General features: G+C 55.9%; 7 protein-coding genes across 7 annotated transcripts; 4 read left to right on the forward strand and 3 right to left on the reverse strand.

Moving 5' to 3' along the window:
• Nucleotides 1-153: 153 nt before the first annotated feature.
• Nucleotides 154-1622, reverse strand: C8A04DRAFT_35206 (RNA 3'-terminal phosphate cyclase/enolpyruvate transferase; the record flags this gene model as incomplete). The annotated part of the gene is made up of 2 exons (XM_062783081.1): nucleotides 154-329; nucleotides 461-1622. The coding sequence occupies 2 exons, from the start codon at nucleotides 1620-1622 to the stop codon at nucleotides 154-156; spliced, it is 1338 nt and encodes a 445-aa protein (XP_062639597.1).
• A 469-nt stretch (nucleotides 1623-2091) lies between these two features.
• Nucleotides 2092-3547, forward strand: C8A04DRAFT_35207 (uncharacterized protein; the record flags this gene model as incomplete). Its single annotated transcript, XM_062783082.1, has 5 exons — nucleotides 2092-2192; nucleotides 2238-2353; nucleotides 2446-2673; nucleotides 2753-2826; nucleotides 2909-3547. The coding sequence occupies 5 exons, from the start codon at nucleotides 2092-2094 to the stop codon at nucleotides 3545-3547; spliced, it is 1158 nt and encodes a 385-aa protein (XP_062639598.1).
• Nucleotides 3548-3939: 392 nt separating this feature from the next.
• Nucleotides 3940-5907, forward strand: C8A04DRAFT_35208 (putative GDP-mannose 4,6 dehydratase; the record flags this gene model as incomplete). The annotated part of the gene is made up of 7 exons (XM_062783083.1): nucleotides 3940-4003; nucleotides 4104-4221; nucleotides 4397-4631; nucleotides 4753-4945; nucleotides 5125-5407; nucleotides 5589-5760; nucleotides 5851-5907. 7 exons carry the CDS (start codon nucleotides 3940-3942, stop codon nucleotides 5905-5907), a joined length of 1122 nt encoding a protein of 373 aa, XP_062639599.1.
• A 205-nt stretch (nucleotides 5908-6112) lies between these two features.
• Nucleotides 6113-9617, reverse strand: C8A04DRAFT_35209 (uncharacterized protein; the record flags this gene model as incomplete). Its single annotated transcript, XM_062783084.1, has 4 exons — nucleotides 6113-8290; nucleotides 8396-8692; nucleotides 8768-9316; nucleotides 9423-9617. 4 exons carry the CDS (start codon nucleotides 9615-9617, stop codon nucleotides 6113-6115), a joined length of 3219 nt encoding a protein of 1072 aa, XP_062639600.1.
• A 2278-nt stretch (nucleotides 9618-11895) lies between these two features.
• On the forward strand, nucleotides 11896-13459 carry C8A04DRAFT_10038 (uncharacterized protein; the record flags this gene model as incomplete). The annotated part of the gene is made up of 6 exons (XM_062776443.1): nucleotides 11896-12260; nucleotides 12309-12666; nucleotides 12739-12808; nucleotides 12894-12984; nucleotides 13073-13305; nucleotides 13368-13459. The coding sequence occupies 6 exons, from the start codon at nucleotides 11896-11898 to the stop codon at nucleotides 13457-13459; spliced, it is 1209 nt and encodes a 402-aa protein (XP_062639601.1).
• Nucleotides 13460-13792: 333 nt separating this feature from the next.
• On the reverse strand, nucleotides 13793-14872 carry C8A04DRAFT_35211 (uncharacterized protein; the record flags this gene model as incomplete). The annotated part of the gene is made up of 2 exons (XM_062783085.1): nucleotides 13793-14087; nucleotides 14169-14872. 2 exons carry the CDS (start codon nucleotides 14870-14872, stop codon nucleotides 13793-13795), a joined length of 999 nt encoding a protein of 332 aa, XP_062639602.1.
• Nucleotides 14873-16484: 1612 nt separating this feature from the next.
• C8A04DRAFT_10066 (putative sterigmatocystin biosynthesis P450 monooxygenase) lies at nucleotides 16485-18442 on the forward strand (the record flags this gene model as incomplete). Its single annotated transcript, XM_062776456.1, has 6 exons — nucleotides 16485-16810; nucleotides 16910-16940; nucleotides 17028-17182; nucleotides 17266-17414; nucleotides 17479-18145; nucleotides 18262-18442. 6 exons carry the CDS (start codon nucleotides 16485-16487, stop codon nucleotides 18440-18442), a joined length of 1509 nt encoding a protein of 502 aa, XP_062639603.1.
• Nucleotides 18443-18782: the final 340 nt, after the last annotated feature.

An 18782-nucleotide genomic window follows, 5' to 3' on the forward strand; every position in this document is an offset into this window, starting at 1 on the left:
GGGCGCCCAACCTAACCAATTAGCAACCTCCTTTCGTGAAGCCTTGTGCGGGGCCTACCACCCCCCTAAGCAAGCTCGCCATCGCGTGGTGGTGTGGGAAGCAGACTCCGGTAAACCGGCTTTTCGCATTAGCTACCTAAGGCTTTGGCGTTGTCAGGCAGTAATGCGTCCAGCCTCGTCCTCCGTGCCGAAGCCGATCCCATGGCACCCCACGCGCTCACTCCCTCCCACTTGGGCCATCCCGAGTTGGATGCCAGTGAACTGGCGTACCATCCACCAACTGGTTTCGCGGTGCATCGAGCCTGTATCTATCTTGTAGTTGATGTCCCCTGAACGTTTGCCCCGCAACACCTTGTCAGTAAGAGTCTCCTCTTTGCTTCCGTATTCATGTACACAGTAACACAGTAAACCAGGCAAAATACATATGCATGTAAAGGGGGATGGGAGGCCGGTAACGTACGAAGAGCTGGCGTCTCAATATTAAACTCCGGGACCGAACAACCATCGCCCTGGGGGGTTATAACAGACGAAAACCCCACCGCAAGACTCTGATACAGAGCTAGCATGTCCTCCAAGTTCTCGTCCATGGCATGTCCCCGCCGTAGCTCCTCCCAAAGTCCTCGAATACAAGCCCGTACGAGGTAACGAATGATCTTGTCGGTGTCCCCCTCCAGATCCGAGGGGAACACATCGCGTTGCGGATACACCTCCTCATAGCCAAGAAACGCGGCGGGCGCCGTCGCTTCCGCGGCCAGGAGCAGGTGGTACTGATGGTCGATGAGGGACGGAAACATGTCCACCGCGATATCAACCCCAGCATCCCGCGCGATGGCATCGGCCAACTCCGTTTCCAGCGTTTCTTTAAACTTGTCGAGGAGCTGCGGCGGTGCGTGAGCGGTAGCGCGGACGGTTTGCACACGGCCCCGGCGGTCGAGCACAGATGCCGGGAGAGGGGTGAGTAAGGGCTTGATGCGCGCCGTCATCTTGCCGCGCAGCTTGTTGGTGTCGGTGTGCCAGCCCTGCTCGTGGTCCGGCACGATGCTCAGGTGGTTGCTTCCGATACCGATCAGTTCCATGGTCGGGAGGAAGACCTGCCGGAGGTAGAAGATGGAAGGGGCCTTGACGCAGAGCGTGCCTGCTCGGATCGTGAGCTCGAATTCGTCCGGCGTGGTGGTGGTGGAGATGTGATGGGTTTTGCATGCTAGGCGGGAGAACAGAAGGTAGGGCAGCATAGCGACGAGGAAAATGCCGGCTGACCCTTCTAGTGTGACGTCTAACTTTTGCTGCTGCAAGACAGGTCGGGGGCTCAGCGCGTCCGCTTCCACGTCCACGTCCGCGTCTAAGCAGGCATACGGCGTAAATGTGAGTTCGCGACTGGCTGTATGATTCCCGATCACGACCGCCGAGGTGAGTTGCGCCATCGTGCTCACCGCTACGGTGTGTTCAGATCGAAGTCCTCCAACCCCAGGCCGGCCGGCACGAATGGAATGGATGTGGACTGGCCGGTTGAGGATGCTGGAGAAGGCAAGGGCGTACCGAATTAACCCTCCACCGCCCTCGTACGCCGTACCATCGATCACAATGGACTCAGTAGTAGTTTTGGTTCGAGATGGCGCTGACATATTTGTGAATTTGAGGTGTGTATGTGCATCTGGTGAGCGAGGCTAATAAAAATTCAAGACAACAAAAGTCGGTGTTGGCGTAATTAGAAACGGACAGCTTCCGGGACGTAGATGATCCAATGTGGCAGTTCGGTTTGCAGTTGGATGCCTGATAAAAGCATAAGGTAGGTAGGTTACTGTGACTATGTATCTGCCTTAGGTACCAATGTAAGGTAGGTAACTAAGGTTGGTGCGTGCCGAAGCACGTAAAGGGCCAACGGATTAAGTCACTTAAGGTACTTCAAGCAGTGGCACGCGAGACCGATGCATTAGTTCTTACCTACCTGGTATTTATTGAACCGTCACTGTATAGTCACACCGAGGGAATGCGCTGAACACCGAACGTTTAACATCCGAAGCAGTCGAAGCCTGAAGGCCATACACTCGACGACACTAGCACTTTCACGGATAAGAATCACCTTTGGCATTCATGGCATCCGCCGCAGACAGCAGCACCTTCACCCCGCAATATGAGCCACAGTTGGACTTTCTGGAGGAATACTGCAAGCGGCATCCGGTACCAGAGGGATTGTTGTCATCAACGACTTCCGCGCTTCCAACCCCTTGGCCATCTAGTGCACCCGTGATGGCATGGAAAGCCGATGACCTTCAGGTTGACGACAACGAGTATATTACGTGTCTCTCCGACGATGAACAGAGAGAGATCATGACCGCATGCGCAACGTTTACTGGTCTCGTAACCCGTTACCCTCCTTGCAGTTCTGCCTCTCTCCGCGAGGTCCATACACTCACTAACTAACCTCGATCACTATGTTCTCCCCAGAGTCTGGAAAGTCACTAAATGACCTGGACGCCTCATCCTTCCCGCTGCCGCTACTCGCGGACCGTCTCGCGGCAACACGGAAGAACCTGCACGAAGGCCTCGGGATGGCGGTTCTTCGCGGACTCGACACCTCGTCGCTGTCCATGAGGGACATGTTTGCAGTGTTTGCCGGGCTTGCCAGCCACATCTCACAGCGGCGCGGAAGGCAATCCGGCGGCAAGATGATCGGTAAGTAAGAGGTGCTTACTTATGTCCAGTATACCTACTGCGTTGGCTGCTGACGATTGGCGATGGGTCTCCCCATCAGTGCATATCACAGACCTCTCCGAGCTTGGAGTTAGGGGCGCCGTGTTACCAGCCCCGTATCGGAACAGCCCACTAGTAAGCAAGGCCAGACGGAAAGGCTCTTCTTCCCTTTCAACTTGTACAACTACCCCCGCTAACCATCGTGCCAAAAAAAAAGCCCTTCCATACCGATCCGGCTGCCGATATCGTCGCCATGTTTGTCGTCCAGCCCTCCCTCTCCGGCGGACACGGCACCTTCAGTCCCGTCGCAACAGTCTATAGCACACTCGCCGCCCGCCGCCCTGACTTTCTCCGCGAGCTAGCCGCTCCAGACTGGCCATTCGTCAAGGCCGGTGGCGCGGGCGGCCCCGAGGACGTCACCCACCGCCGACGCCCAGTACTGTTTCTCGGCGCGGTCTCGGGCGCACCCGAGATGCTATTCAGTCGCGGGTCTCTCGTCCGCTCTGGGTGCCTCACCATGGCGCAGAACGCAGCGCTCGATGCGGTGCATTTCGCTGCGCGAGACGCGGCTTGCAGCATCCAGTACGCTGCGGGGGACGTGCTGTTCTTCAACAACAGGCGGGTGCTGCACGGGCGCGAGGCTTTTTTGGATGGCTGTGGCCTACGACGACCAGGGGAAGAAGAGCGCCCAGAGGGGTTGGAGAGGAAGAGGTATATGCTCCGGTTGTGGCTGCAGGACGAACAACGTGCTGGGATACCGCCTGCGCCAATGGCTGCGATCTGGGAGAGGACATTCGCTGAGCATGGCCATAGGGGACACGACGAGGGATGGCCGCTGGAGCCTGACCGGTCTTGAAAGATGAGGCTCTTTGCTCCCTTTGGCTTTGGGCCGTCGACCACATGTGCAGTTGGCACATCCGTATAGGTATACAGGATAAAAGAAGGCAGGCTGCATTTCAGCATGTCAGGCGCCACTGCAGTGTAACCAACCCAACCGAGTTGTTGTCCATATTCGACCCTCCCAAACCCCCACGCGTCCACACACCACAGTTCCTCACTCGGTCGGGCAATTATGCAACGAGTCGACTCCACAGCTTGGTTAGACGCCGATCAGAGCCTTGCCCGAGGCCATGGTCCATAGGCTTCCGGAGGTTGATTCGAGTGCTGTGTTAAAACAATATTTTCTGGTTATAAGTCAGACCTCCGCGAGTCGCCCAGAGCGAGTTCACCTAGCTATCGAAAAGAAAAATGAGCGAAATGCTAAAAAGCGAGGATTCTGCTAGCGATGTGCCGAAAACTGCGCTAATCACGGGTAGGTTGATCGAGCGTTTTCCAGTTTAATTCTTGAAAAGTTGCCTTTTCAGGATGCAATATTGGGGATGTTGACGGTTGAGTTTGCCGCCAATGTTTAGGCATCACAGGACAGGATGGATCATACCTTGCCGAACTGCTTCTGGAGAAAGGTTACAGAGTCCATGGGCTAGCGCGGCGGAACGCGTCACAAGAGGGCGTCAACATGAAGAACCTTAGGTGTGTGTCAAACCTTTTTCACAGTGTTGCGGGTTCTCATTTCAGGGCCATTTCAGGGGCTCTTTGGTAAGAGTAAAGAGTTGGTTTGTTTACATAAGTACCTTACTTCCTACTGTACCTCGGTACCTACCTAACTTTAGAGATGTAAGTTGGCTAAACCTCTCAACATCTCAAGATCCATCCAGTCCAAAATCACCATCCATAAGGGCGACATCACCGACCCTTTTATCCTGATCCAACTGCTCCGCACCATCCAACCTCACGAGATCTACCACCTCGCCGCCCAGTCCCACGTCACCCAGTCTTTCACAACACCAGACCACACTTTCCAAGTCAACACCACAGGCACGCTGAATCTCCTGCAAGCGGTCGTGGTTTGCGGCCTACAAAGCAAAACGCGGATCTACAACGTGGGTATCCTCACATAACCGCCATATGCCTGTCTTAGGTTGTAGTAGTATTAGTAGTAGTAGTAGTAGTAACAGCCACCGAGCGAGTCACTGACGTGGGAATCCTCAACACAACAAACAGGCCGCAACATCCGAACTCTTCGGCGGCACCACGACCCCCAACACCATGCTCACCGAGGACTCCCCCTTCGAGCCGAAATCGCCGTATGCCATCTCCAAGCTAGCAGCGTACTGGCTGGTGCGCAACTACCGCGAGGCACACGGCCTGTGGGCGGTCAATGGCATTCTCTTTAACCACGAGTCCTCACGGCGAGGTTTGTCTGTCTCTATTTTCCCGAGTCCCTACCTACCTAATGCCGAGGTACATATACCTGACCTGACCTACCTACCTAGGTAATTTCCTTCCTCCATAGCCTCCTTTCCTTCTCTCTTTCCATCCCCATAATCCCCATAACAGAATTGACGATAGGCAACACAACACACCTCCCACCAGGAAGCGGATTCGTAACCATGCGCATCGCTCGCGCGGCCGCTAGCTACGCCCTCAACCTCAACCCCCCAAACCCCCCCTCCTCCTCAAACCCGCCCCCCCTCACACTCGCAGGCATCAACATGGCACGCGACTGGGGCCACGCGCGCGACTACGTGCGCGCCATCTGGATGATGCTCCAGCAGGACTCGCCGCCGCCATGGGACATGCTTATTGCGACGGGGCAGCAGCGGACTGTGGGGGGGTTTGTTGAGGCTGCGTTTGGGCGGGTGGGCGTTACGTTGCGGTATGTCGAGTTTGTTTTCTGTTTTCTGTTTTTTTTTTCTTCTTTCTCTTCTTTCTCTTTTTTTCTTTTTTTTTCTTTTTGGCTTTGGGTTTTGTGTCTGCCACTTCTGCCGTAGCAAGCAAGATATGGGAGATACTACTGATTGCTAACGCGTGGGGAACTGGGGAAAATTGCTCTCCAGCTGGGTGTACGGTCCAGACATGAAGGTCACTGGCGCGGTGGACGCGAACACCGGCCGGAAGGTGTTGCAGATCGACCCGTCCTTGGAAAGGGCGGTTGAAGTGCCTTGTCTGCTTGGGGACAGCACACTCGCACGGGAGGTGCTTGGGTGGGAGCCGACCACTCCCTTTGAGGTGAGCAGCTCGTTACTTACTCGTTACTAGCAACGTGTCCGTCCGTCTTTGTATTCTGCACCGGAGACTAATCGAGCTTTACTTTGCTAGACTCTCGTGGCAGAGATGGTTGATTCGGAGCTAGAGAGACTAGAAAGGATGCAATAATAGTACGTGGGTAGCCGATCGGTGAAGTAAATTAAAAGTTTGTAACGAAGGAACGAAATTACTCGATAAATGACACATTCTCTTTGAGCCACGTACCCACCGTTAGCCACTAACTTTCTCCGGTACCAAGTACCGGACGTTGCATGTGTGTCATAATCATCTCGTCCACTCATCACCTCGCGTCAACGTTAATATTGCTGAAACCTCAGCAGTTCAGCGTTGTTTTGCCCGCCTCTCGCCAGCACGTCTTCCTCCCCCATCTCAACTTCATAGTCTCGCCAGTAAAAAGCGGGATGTAGGCCCTAAAGTTAAACGACTCAGGCGGATCGAGCTCGGCCAGCTGGACGGCAGTGAATCGTCCCACATGTGGGATATCAAACGGGGACAGCTCCCCAGCACCGGGCGCACGGAGTTCCTCCAGCAGCGGTGCGACCGCGGACACATCGCTCTTGGTCCGTCGAAGTAGCAGGACCAAGAGGGAGACGCTCATGTAGTAGTTGGCGCTGGTGATGTATTGCGCGTCCCGTGCCGTGGCCACAGCGGCGTGGAGATGGTCCGCCGCGGCCAAGAGCGACGCCCGGTCGTCACCGCGCGACGCAACGAGGACGCCGAGCACCAGGTGGGCAGCCGAGACGAGCGGGTGGCTCCGTCCGACCGTCTCCTCCAGTGCATCGCGTGTCTCCTGGGCTAGGGCGATGGCCCCCTGGACATCTCCGGCAGCCGACTTTGCACGCGCAAGGTTGAGAGAGACCGTCAGCGTGCAAAAGTGGGTGGCGCCGACGCGGGCTTTCAGAACCTCGCGGGCCTCGAGAAAGAAGCTTTCGGCTTCTGCTTGCTGCTCTGCCTGCTGTTTGTTGTTGAGGGCCCAGCAGCATCTTCCAAGGTTATTGAGAGTCATGGCGTAGTGCGGGTGGTCCTTTCCCACCAACGTCTCGAACGAGTCACAACACCGGACGTACAGGCCCCACGCTTGAGGGTACTGCCCCACGGCCTGGAGGACTTCGGCGTAGTCGTTGGCCGCGACGAGGGTATATGGATCGTACCACCCTAGCAGTGTCTCGAAGAGGTCATAAGCTTCCCTGGACTTCTCCAGCGCCAGTGTGAGATGGCCCATCTCCCGCTCCGCAGTAGCCCATGAGTCAACCCAGCGGGGTCGGAGTGGATGGCCTATCATCTCCCCTGAGAGCTCTTCGGCCAGCTTCTTGAACACGTCACGCGCCTTGGGGAGATCCCCCTTGGCCTGCCACACCTCGCCCATGTCATACAGATAAGCCATTGTCTCGATGCCTTCGGGTCCCCACAGAGGTATCGCCTTCTCAAGGCACTTGCCGAGCATGATCTCGGCTTCGCCGAAGCGGCCCTGCTGCTTGAGAAGACTCGCCAGGTTGACGCGCAGCCGTAACGTGAGGACGTGGTCGAAGCCCAGGGCATCCTTGTATCCGCTCAACGCCCGGTGGTACATGGCACTTGCTTCGTCGCTGCGGCCGTCATGGTCCAGTGTCGCTGCGTAGTTAGCCATGGTCTTGAGCGTGCCCTCGTCGTGGAGTCCCAGCCCCTTGGTGGTAGAGATGTCGAGGACGGAGCGGTACACGGCACCCGCCTCGCGGAGGCGGCCCTGGTTGTGGAAGCAGACGGCGTAGTTGTGGCCGGCCGCCAGCGTCTCTTGGCTTTGCGGCCCCGCAGAATCCCGGTATCCCTCGTACAGAGTTTTAAACATGGCCTCGGCCTCCTTGAGCCTCCCGGCTCGTTCAATCATGGACGCCAAGTCATTAAGCGCTGCGAGCGTCTCAGGCGCATTGGGGCCGAGGGCTCGACTTCGCAGCTCCCACGTCTTGCGAAAGATGGCTTCAGCGGCGCTTGCCTTGCCGTCGTTTCTCACCGCCCAGGCGTGCTGGTGCATCAGGGTGAGCGTTCTGCGATGCTCCAGGCCAAGGTACTTCTCATATACCGGGAGTGCGGCCTCAAATTGCTTCTTCGAAACCCCCCAGGCATCGTGTCGTAGATTACAGTGCGCGCAGAGCGCGAGAAAGCACGCATACTCGCTCGTCTCGAACCCCAGCGCCTCGACTTGACGCACCAGACCCATGGCGGACGGGAGACAGGTATCGACCCACCCACGCTCCTCGGCGGTGCTGTCCTCGACCGGCATCATATGGTACACAACGTTTAACACACCGTCGACCCATATCTTGATGTCGTTGGGCGGAATCATGGCGCGTGTTGTTTTTTTCGTCAGATCATGCATCCAGAGGAGTCGCTGACCAGGAAGCCGCCTCACCAGGCTCAAGTCGCAAAGTTTGGCGATCGCTCGCTCGCGCCGGACCTGATCAGAGAAGATTTCCGGGAGCAGCTCGCTCTGGTGGCGGCTAGGGGTGGGAGGCCCCTTCTCACTCAAGGACTCATCGCCATCGTCAATCTTGAAGGCCTTTGGGGTGGGCCGGAAGCAGGAGGTCAAGACGCTGAGACATCCTGGGCTGCGCGTCTTTACTTTGCGGGGGGTTGTCAGTGTCGGGGTTCTGGACAGGTCCGACAGCTGCTGTGGTTGTTCTGCTTTTTCCTTTGCAAATCCCGGGGACCAATCGGCGCGGCGCCATTCCTCGTACAGCGGGATGGACTCGGCCTCAAGCAGGGAGAAGAACCTGAGAACGGCCAGGGCGTCGGGGTTTGATTTCTCAAGCGAGCCGAAGATGAGTCTGAAATGACGGGAAATGGCACGGCGCCGTGTGTCATCGCTAGGCAATGATTTCCAGGTGTCATCGTCGTCGTCGTCGTCCCAGTCGAGGATCTGCGGATGCGTTAACACATGTCATCATCCTTTGGCCGGTGACAGTCTGGTAGAGAAGCAACTTCCCACACATACCCTATCTGGTGTTTTTTGATATCTTTCTAAAAAGGCTCGTGGAGTAAGCCCGTTGACTTTGGTGTACGACGCCGCTTGTTCGATTGCGTGCGGTAGGAGGCCGAGCGCTCGCACGATGTCGGCCTCGGCTTGCTTGCTCTCCTGGCTCGGGGCGACGCCTGCGGTGTTGAGGAACATCTCCACCGCCTCGTCAAGTGGGGGTTCCTGGAGCGACAGGCACAGTTTGGGCGATCCGGTGATCCTCTCGACGGCCCCGCGGACCTGTGAGGTGAGGATGACATGCCCTGGGGCTGCCGAGGCTAGAAGCTGTAGGATCAAGTCGACCGACTCAGGGGCGATGTTGTCGATCAGAAGAAGCCAGTTGCGTGACTGCAGCAGCCAGTTGTGCAGCCCAAGTATCTTGGCCCTTGGGTCTGGTCTCTCTCGCTGCGGCAGCTCCAGAGTCTCCAGGACCTCCTGGACCGAGTCCAAGAACCTCTTTTTGGATGGTGCGAAGAGGAAGAGCTGTGTCACGTAGCTTTTTCGGTATAATGCTTCATACTTGAGCAGCTGCGGCGGCCGTCAAGGTGAGATTCAGTAGTCAGTACTTGTATGCACATTTGTATGTATCTCATTCAGACCACAAATAGGGGTCACAGGGGCGGGTTTGACTTGCCAGTTGTGTCTTCCCAATGCCCGTCATGCCGTGTATTCCCACCTTTACGCCTAGGTGCTCCTCCTCCTCCGGCTGTAGCTTGCCCCGCAGCCACCCGATTTCGCGCCCTCTGCCGACGAAGGCTTCGGACAGCAGACCGGGCACCATGTGGCATGGCGTTTCTAGGGTACTCGAGGAGCTGGTGATCGAGCTCATGGTGGATGACGACGTAAGCCGTTGTATGATGACGTCTAGCTTTTCGTTGGCTCCTTCACTCAGCGTTAGAATCGATCACTGCTTGCACTACTCATATGAAAGCGGAAGGCGCGAGTAATGGAAAACTTGGAAGGCAAGAGCGAGCCACGGAGAACTCGTAAGGCAGGAGCGAGGGAAGGATGAACATTGCTTCGCTGCCACATCCGCTTGGTCTGGCGCTGAGAACCAACTGCCCAACTGCATAGCATGGCAGACAGTGTGTCATTGCTGGGGCTCCGGCAACACGGTATGCTGCTCACCAAAGACACCTCTCAATGTCAAGGCTGACGTGATGTCCTGAACCCGGTCACTTTCGGCCTTGACGGAAGAAAGGCATTGGTGGAACGGGCTCTGCTCGACGGATATCGCTTTAACCGTGGTAACTATCAATGGGGGTTAGTTACAGTGCCTGCCGGTGGTTTTTGACGTCAGGTACCTAGCTAGGTACCTAGGTAGGTAGCAGAAACGTCACTCTCCCGATCCCAATCGAAGCTAAGTTCCATATAGAGTCATGGACTTACCAAGATTGGATTTCGCCAGCCTCCGGGCGAGGATGCAGAAGGTAAGGTACTCAACATAAATGTTGACCAGGGGCGTGCGAAGAGGAAGCCCCTCGCCGGTCGGAATGAGGAGACATTTGTGGTACTGCTGGCATGCGGGGAAATAGCCAACCAAGTGTGCGATGCCTTGACTGACCACAGCTGGCACTTGTGACACCTCCTTTACAATCTAATTATCGTTGCAGCACGATAAAAGCACGGTTGTTAGACGGCAAACTCTTGAGATGCACTTTCGGCTGGCTGCAGGTTTGAACAGGTTAGACGGTTCATGTTCCTCACCTCGATGAGCAGCTTCACAGACCCCCAAACTAGGCAGGCCACCGGCTCGACCTGGCACAGAGTGTCGAGGGCGCTCTTTAAAAGCCGGAGGGGTTCCAGGAGGGTGTGGATGACATCAAAGAACTTGTGGAATCTGCTGTGGTATTTGGCGTCGGTCCGGATCGACTCGAGCAGGTCGCGGGCCTGGGTGTCGGTGTTGCACGACGACGACGACGAGCCTCCGACGGCGACAAATGCGTCGAACTCGGCCTGAGACACGGCGCTGGGGATCTTCTGGCGGAGCTGAACCAGGGCGGCGGCGTAAATGTCAATGTCCAGCACCTGTTTCCTCTCCCTGGGACCGGCGGCAGCGGACGGGGACTTAGACGGGGACTTAGAAGACGGGGACGTGGGCGGAGACGGCACGGCCCCGCCGACGAGAGTCGGGGCGTTGGACGAGAAGGTCCGGCCCAGTTGCCCTTTGGCCTTGGAGCTCATCGCTTCTGTTTGTCTGTCGTGGAGTCGTGGCCTTGATATCGGGGAAGTCCGGGCGGTCTCAGGGGGGCATAGCTGGGGCGCTGGGCCAACATCTCAAGTGTCAAGTCAAGACAACCTGGATCCTGTAACCGCTGTAAGAATAATATGATCCTGGTGAGTGGAGTGATATGAGTGACATGTGCGGTCGCAGCCTTTTAAACATACCTTCCGCCGCTGCGCCAGCCGGACATTGTCCACTGCTGCGGTTCTCGAAGCCTAGACGCCTTGTGGCTTTTGAGCGCCTTATTTCCAGTTCCCATAATCACATAGCCTTGATTACCTGCGGCTCTGAAAGCGAGAAGCTCTCCCGCACCGGGCAACTTGAGCAGGTCGGGAAAGTGTCCCGGTCCCCAAAATGGACCATTGCGCAACATCTTGCCTTGCTACCCTCGTACAGTACAAGGCTGTGTGACAAGACTGGCAGCTGGAGTGGGTGGGACGGCGCGCGATGTGGTTGGGCGGGATGGTCCTACATGTACATGAACCATCCACCATCCCTTTGCATCCCAACAGCATGCCACTCTTTGCGGCTCAATTGGAGCCCAAACTGTCATCTGCCTCATCTGCTTCGTCCGCCATGACCAAACCCCCCACGGGTTGGGCCGCAACCTGCCGCCCCAGGTATACAGTACATAGGTAAGTAGTTAGTATGCTGACATGAATCTATCTTTCGAGTAGGATGGAGGCCATCTGTGCGGACTGGGCTTTGATAGCTGGTACCCAAGAAGACCGCGAGTGCCTGCAGCTCTTCCCGCTCTCTTCCCGAGACCAAGATTCTGCATCATTTGTTCGTAGCTTCTGATCGCTCTTCCGAGCAACTCTTCCGAGTAACGAAAGGGTTCAACACTGGGGCTGTCTTCTAAGTTGTTACAATGTCAGTTACCATGTCAGCAACGATACGGTCAAGGCTGTCAGTTCCCTTCCTGGACAGCGTGGGAGAGGAGGACGAACATGGCCCCGCGAGCAAGGCCCTGGCCCGACCATGGATGTCATACTGGCCCCCCCAGGTGGGCAGTGAAGTTTATCTCTTGTTGCAGCAGACCGCACCTGAGGCCTTGAGCTGGCGGTTCAATCCCACGAGACCCTTTGATCGACCCTGGCAGACGTGGGTTAAAGCAGCAATATCCGCGGGGAAGCCCTGCGTCTCTCGAGTGTTGAGTCCCGGCAATGCGAGTGGCGGCTGCTCTATGCCCACGAGCGAGACCACTCCCGCCCCTTCCCAGCGGCTTGGAGCCTCAAGGCCTCGGCCGTCACGCGATACCGACACCAACACCGACCGCGAGCTACGCACGCAAAGACTAGACGCCGAGATTGCCGCTCTCGGTCTTCCGTTTGTCGCCCCTCAGCAGCTAAACTACCTGTCCGACGATAGCCTCTACGACGTTTCGAAGCCGTTCCACACGCGGCTGCCCTTCCTGGGCGAGATCCGGCGTAGCAACATCACCGGTCAGGGCTACTCGGGCATCCGAATACACGATCTGTCTGATCATGAGGACGAGTTTACCCTTGACATCTCTGGTTTTCAGTACCTTCGCGTCCCAACCGTGATCAGAGACTGGACAAAGGAGGCCGTCGAGAGCCACTACCTCCCAGAGATGGAAACCTGGTTGAAGGGCTTCTTTGGCGCGCAGAGGGTTCATATCTACGCCTACACAGTAAGTAAGCTTGTGGCCAGAGGTGCCTCATCAGGGGGGAACGTCTCCGCAGTCTGACGTCTTCGCCTCAAGTTCCGGTGTGACAACCGAGAAAGGACATCGACCGAGCATTGGGTCGGCCCCTTCATGCGCGCTCACTGTGGTATGCTTCCTATCTTCAGTCCAGTCAGTCCGCACACAGGTAAGTGAGTTCTCACATCGTCAGCTAACCTGCCTTACCTTCTCAGACGTCTCTCTCAACTCGGGCCTTCGCCGCTTAGACTTGCACCTCCCCCATGATGCGAATCAGATCAAAAAGGGCCGTTGGAGAATGGTTGGGTAAGCTGAGCCGGCAAAGAGCCCACTTCTCAACACGGCTACCCACTGTGCCAAGTACTTCTCGGCTAACCCATCTCTCTCGTCTCAGCCTCTGGCGAGCCCTCACGGGCCCCCATCAAGACCAGCCTCTTGCCGTTCTTGACAACCGCAGCCTCGTCCAGGACGATCTGATCCCGGCCGACATTGTGTTTCCACACTACTGCGACGAAGGTTATGAGGTGCGCTACAGCCCGCTTCATCGCTGGTTTTACAAGCAGCGCATGACCTCCGACGACGCCCTCATGTTCAAGCTTTACGACAGCTCGAGCGACGTGTCAAGATGTAAGTTTGAGCCAGAGTCTGCGCGCTTCGTGAGCTGCTGCTGATCCCTGAGACGCTTTAAGTTTGCCCTCACTCGGCTTTCATCGACCCAACCGTCCCACGGGATACACCCCAGCGTGCTAGCGTCGAACTTCGTGCTATTGTTATCGATTAGTCGGCCGATAATAGTATGGATAGTCACGGTAAGTAGAAGCCAATGAATACCATGTAACTTAATAAATCCCGGTGGGTTGGTTTACATTTTGGATTTTGGGTAATTTTAGCCGGGTTTTACGTTGCCTGCTTCACAACCAAAATATGGTTTCGATCAGTTTGCTTCACAGTTGGAGAAAGCTGCCCCACCATCGCGAGCGATAACGACAGCGGGGTTGGTGGGGTCTGCTTTACCGTATTCTTCATTTCCGATTTCACAAATCGGTAACATACAGTACTCGTGCCACGATACCAACCACGACCCAACCCCCTGGCCATTGACGATCTTGTCTCTTTACTCTCTCTTCTCCAGGGCGGCCAAAAACCGAGCAACCCGATCAGACAGCCACTCCTGGCCCTCAGCATTATCCACCCGGTGGTTTGCCCCTGGAATGAGTCCGCTAAGGTCGCTCGCGATGCCCGGCTTGCAGAACCCCTTCCATTTCGTGACCTGGCCCATGACATCGATCTCCCCTGACACCCACTCGTCCTTCTCCGACGGCACAATCAGCACCGGCTGCTCTAGCTTCCCCCAGATGGCGGCCAGTTTCTCGTCGGACAAATCGGAGGAGAAGTAATCATCATCACCGCTGTGCCCATCATCAGCAACCAATCCCATCCTCACTCTCAAAACCACGACTGTAAAACAACCGGAAGAGAAAAAAACTCACCCAACCCCCGCCAGCGATGCCCACCGGTACGCCGTGATCGGGTTATTCCTCCACCCGCCCGGCAACAAGCCCTTCTCCATCACCTCCTCCCCCTTACCCCCTCTCACCATCTCCACCGCCCGCAGCACCGCACTCTCCACCTCCCCAGCATCCTCCGTCATCCCAATCGCTTCCCGATCCGACACCGGTCCCTGCAAGATATACCCATCCACCCTAACCTCCCCCCTTTCCCCCTCCCCAACTGTCTCAACAACACCTTTCGCATACTCCAAACAATCCTGACACCCCGTACTATGTCCCATCAACACCACCTTCCCAAACCCGGCCTGCCCATCCCCCCGACCCCGACGCAAATACCTAACCAAATCCCTCAACTCCCTCGCATCCCTCTCTAACGAGCCGTACCCAAACCCCGTAAACACGCTAGACAGCCGTGCCTCAAAAACAGTCCACCCGCTGGCTGTGGCGGACAGGTGTTTGGCGATTTGCCGGATGTAGGGGATGGTATGGGGCCCGTCGCCGAGGCCGCCGATGAATATGAGGGCGTTTTGCGGGGTTGGGGTCACGGGCGGGTTGGGGTTGGTGGGGTTGGTGGAGGGAAAGATGTATTCGTAGGTTTGGACGGGATTGGTGTTGGTGTTGTTGGGGGTTGTGGAGGGGTGGTAGTTGTGGACTGTGACGATGAAGGGTGGTGGGAGGGACATTTTGTGGGTGGTTGTTTTGAGAGGTGTTTCGTGAAGGTGAAGTGAGTTGTGGGAGGAGAGGGAGTGATTTGGTCGTTGAGGTGCTTGCTGGTCAGCTTCGATGGGGTGGCTGCATCTGCAGGTTTCTTGAGCTCAGATGTTGTGCTGCGGGGCAGATGTTGGGTCGATCTCCACACATGTAAGTGGAATGAAAGGTAAATGGAATGACGCGTGAGAGCAAGAGAAATCAAAGCTGTTGTAATATTCTAAGCCCTATTGTCCGTCGAGAAACGAGAGAGGAATAAAATGAAGAAAGATGACACTATTGTAAATATCAAAAATCGCTTGGCAATAAATTGGATCAGCTTCGACTTCAATCCAATTAACACGCTGTTTTACTTGTACCTTTTCTAGTACATTGGCCCCCTGTGATTCCGTATATTTAATGATTTTTATTTAGAAGATACTCGTAGGGCTTTATACACGAGTATAAGGATGGGTTGATAGTGGTTGGTATTTTACCGTTTTTTGTAATCGGAACTGAAAAATACACAAAAGCCGACCCCACCAACCCCGCTATCGCTATCGCCTGCGATGGTGGGGCAGACGTCTCGACGATAACTAATTCATCGACAAGTTGCCGACCTCGCCGTTTTCTGAAAATCGTAAAACGAACTGATCGAAACCATATTTCGGGAAGTTTTCTTACGGTCTCGAGAATTCACGGTTCAAAACCAAACCACTCACGCTTTCCCAGCCGATCGCCCTGCCGAGCTCCCCATTACAACTCACCAAAATCCTTGCCACTCATCACCGTCATCATGTGCATGAGCGCGATCTGCTCGACCTGCAGTGAGCACCCCCGGTCTTTTGTTAATAACCACGATGATTGTCCCTAACCGCACCTTGAAGACAAGCAGTCCTGGCGCGGCTGCGGCGGCCACATTCCCAGTGTATTCACCGATGTCCCCGAGGATGAGTGGTGCACCTGCGAGCCCAAGGTGGAGGTGAACGGCAAAGAATATCCGCCCCAAGCAAAGTGGTGACACGCCGTGTCATGGTAGACCGCATTATTTAAAGGGTGCATGTGGAAGGGGGGGTATTTTGGGGAGGAATTCAGGGCTGGTAGGGTCTTTCGGTTCTTTCGAAAGTATGGCCATATTGACATTAAACCCCTTTAATGCTTCCCTCCTACATCGTATGCGAGTAAATAAAAAAAATCTCCCAGAAACCTCGGGTATGGCGCCGGCTCGGATACCGGGATCAGAAGCCCGTCCGTGCAGAGCGGGCCGGTTTACCCCTCCGGCCTAGCCGGTCTCCGTAAGGTTCCCCAATCATAGCCATCCCTGTGATACCGATTGGAGAAAGGGTAATGTCGGGTTTGTCTCTTTCGTATTGGGACGATGCCTGTCTCCGCCCCGATAACCAAGCCTCCGGAAACGGAGTTTCACTTCACTTCTCAACAACAACATCATCATCATTATCAACAACAACAGCATCATACTCTCTTCCAATCCGACCTTGGTGATGTTCGGGGGGTAGACATACCACACGCCCCGCTCATACACTTAACGTGTCTCTCCGAAAACCTCTATCTACCCCCCCCCGCCCCCGCCTCGCAACATCCAAAACCATGTCCCTCACCATCCTCCTCCTCCCCCTCGCCCTCTTCCTCCTCACCCTCCACTTCCTCCACCGCGCCCTCACCTCCCCTCTCAACGCCATCCCCGGCCCCTGGCACAGCAAATTCACCACCCTAGTCCTGAAATGGCACGAGTTCCGGACGCACCGCACGCGCTACATCCACGCTTTACACCTGCGGTATGGGCCTGTTGTGCGTGTGGCGCCGGAGGAGGTGGTGTTTGCGTCCGGGACGGCGGTGAAGGAGATTTACTGCTCGGGGGGGAGTGGGTATGATAAGACGGGGTTTTATGATATGTTTCGGATTTATGGACGACGGTAGGTGGTGGGGGCTTTTTATGATATTCTATATGTGGATGGAGCATGGTAGGAGGAGTGGTGGTGAATTTGAGGTGATGGGCTGACTGTTTGGGATAGGACGATGTTTACGACCTTAAATAAGGATGATGTGAGTTGTCCGTCCCTGTGGAAGCGAGGTCACAGGTTGGGGTACTCGTTAGATCCAAGTCTGACTTGATGGTGGCCACTTTAAAAGCATGCAAAGAGAAAGCGAATTCTTGCGGACCGCTACGCCAACACCAACATCGTCCGGCCGCAATCTTTGGACGGTATTGCAGAGCGAGCGGGGAATTTCGTCAAGAGGTGTATCCAGTCTGTGGGCGGGAGCCTTGATATTTACGTGGGTCATCCGTCTCGCATGATATGGCCTCTGAGATGCTGACACAACTGCTAGATATGTATGTGCCAGACGACGGGGGTTATTCGTATGCCAGCCCTGACTTAGAATGTTTACTAGGCCTTCACTCTTACGCCTTCGACTGCGTCACACACCACCTGTTCCATCCTCAGGGGACAGATTCGTTATTAGTGGATAAGGACGAGGAGATCATGCGGGAAGTCACCTTTGACGACAGTCTCCAAAGTAAGACTTATAACCTCAAGCACAACGAACTCACTTTGACCTTCCACTAACACCTACCCCCTAGACCGGCTCTTCCAACATTACTGGCCCACAGCTTACAAGCTGATCAACCCATTCCTCTCCCTCCTCGCCAAACCCCGCGAAACGCCCCTCGCCGACGACTTCGTCCTCGACACCTGCGCTCACCAGGACCCGGCCCCCTTCACCCTCCTCAACCGCCTCCAGAGCCCCGGCTACCCGCTCGACAGCACCGACATCGCGGCCGAGTGTCTTGATCACATGGCCGCGGGGATCGACACCACAGGCGACGCGCTGTGTTTCCTGATGTGGGAGCTCTCCCAGCCGCGATCGATCCAGTTCCAGCGGAAGCTTCAGGAGGAGTTACGGCTGTCGAACGGCTCGCAAGGAGGGGTGGTGAACCCGGCGAATTTTGATAAACTTCCTTACCTTGACGCCGTGGTTATGGAGGGGTTGCGGTGTTTCCCGGCGATTCCCATGTCGCTGCCGCGGTGTGTGCCGGCGGGCGGGCGGACGATCGACGGGTTCTATGTCCCAGGGGGGACCACGGTCAGTTGTCAGGCTTATTCAGTCCAGAAGTTGGATGGGGTTGTATTTCCCGATCCGGAGCGGTTTGACCCTGGGCGGTGGTTGGAGAGTGAGAAGGGGGATGCGGAGAGGAGGAGATTATTTTTTGCTTTTGCGAATGGGGGGAGAGGGTGTGTGGGTAAGCAGTAAGTCGTCTCGGTCGTCTCTTCAGTTTCTGGATTTTCTGGAACTTCTTGTTCCTGCATCTTGTGCTTTTTGTGGTGGCAAGAAACATGCTGATTTCTCGATGTGGCACGCACAGCTTGGCTCTCGCTGAGATGAAGGTGCTCCTTCAGGCAGTCTACTCCCGGTTCACCACACTCCCGGACCTGAGCATGACGGCCGAAGACATGGAGATGTCAGACCAGCTCATCTCGTCGCGGCCGGCTGGGCAGAAGTGTCTGATGAGGTTCGTCCCTTCGGACGACATGGAAGCAAAGTAGGCCGTTGCTACACGCAGTTTGGTACGATGTAACGTTAGCCATTCAAGCATTTCTTGTCTTCGGATCGAGCCTGTCGAACTGGCGCACGGACGGCCATGGCAAACAAGGAGGAATTACCCCGGAGAGCAAAGAACTGGGCGGGTGTTGCAACCGCAGACTGCTTGAGAAACGGGCCATGGTTGGGTGAGCCCAGGGATGTGGAACCGAAGTCAACCCTCCGAGACAGTTGATCGGCGAAAGACAACGAAACGAGCTGGTGGGAAGGAGCAATGATTCGCAGCAAGATGCCCGGGTGCCGAGTCCCGTGTGGGCCACTCAACCCTCCTGCTCGGTACCAGGT

Source organism: Dichotomopilus funicola (assembly GCF_033296635.1).
Source record: "Dichotomopilus funicola strain CBS 141.50 unplaced genomic scaffold C8A04scaffold_10, whole genome shotgun sequence".
Taxonomy (NCBI): Eukaryota; Fungi; Ascomycota; class Sordariomycetes; order Sordariales; family Chaetomiaceae; genus Dichotomopilus; species Dichotomopilus funicola.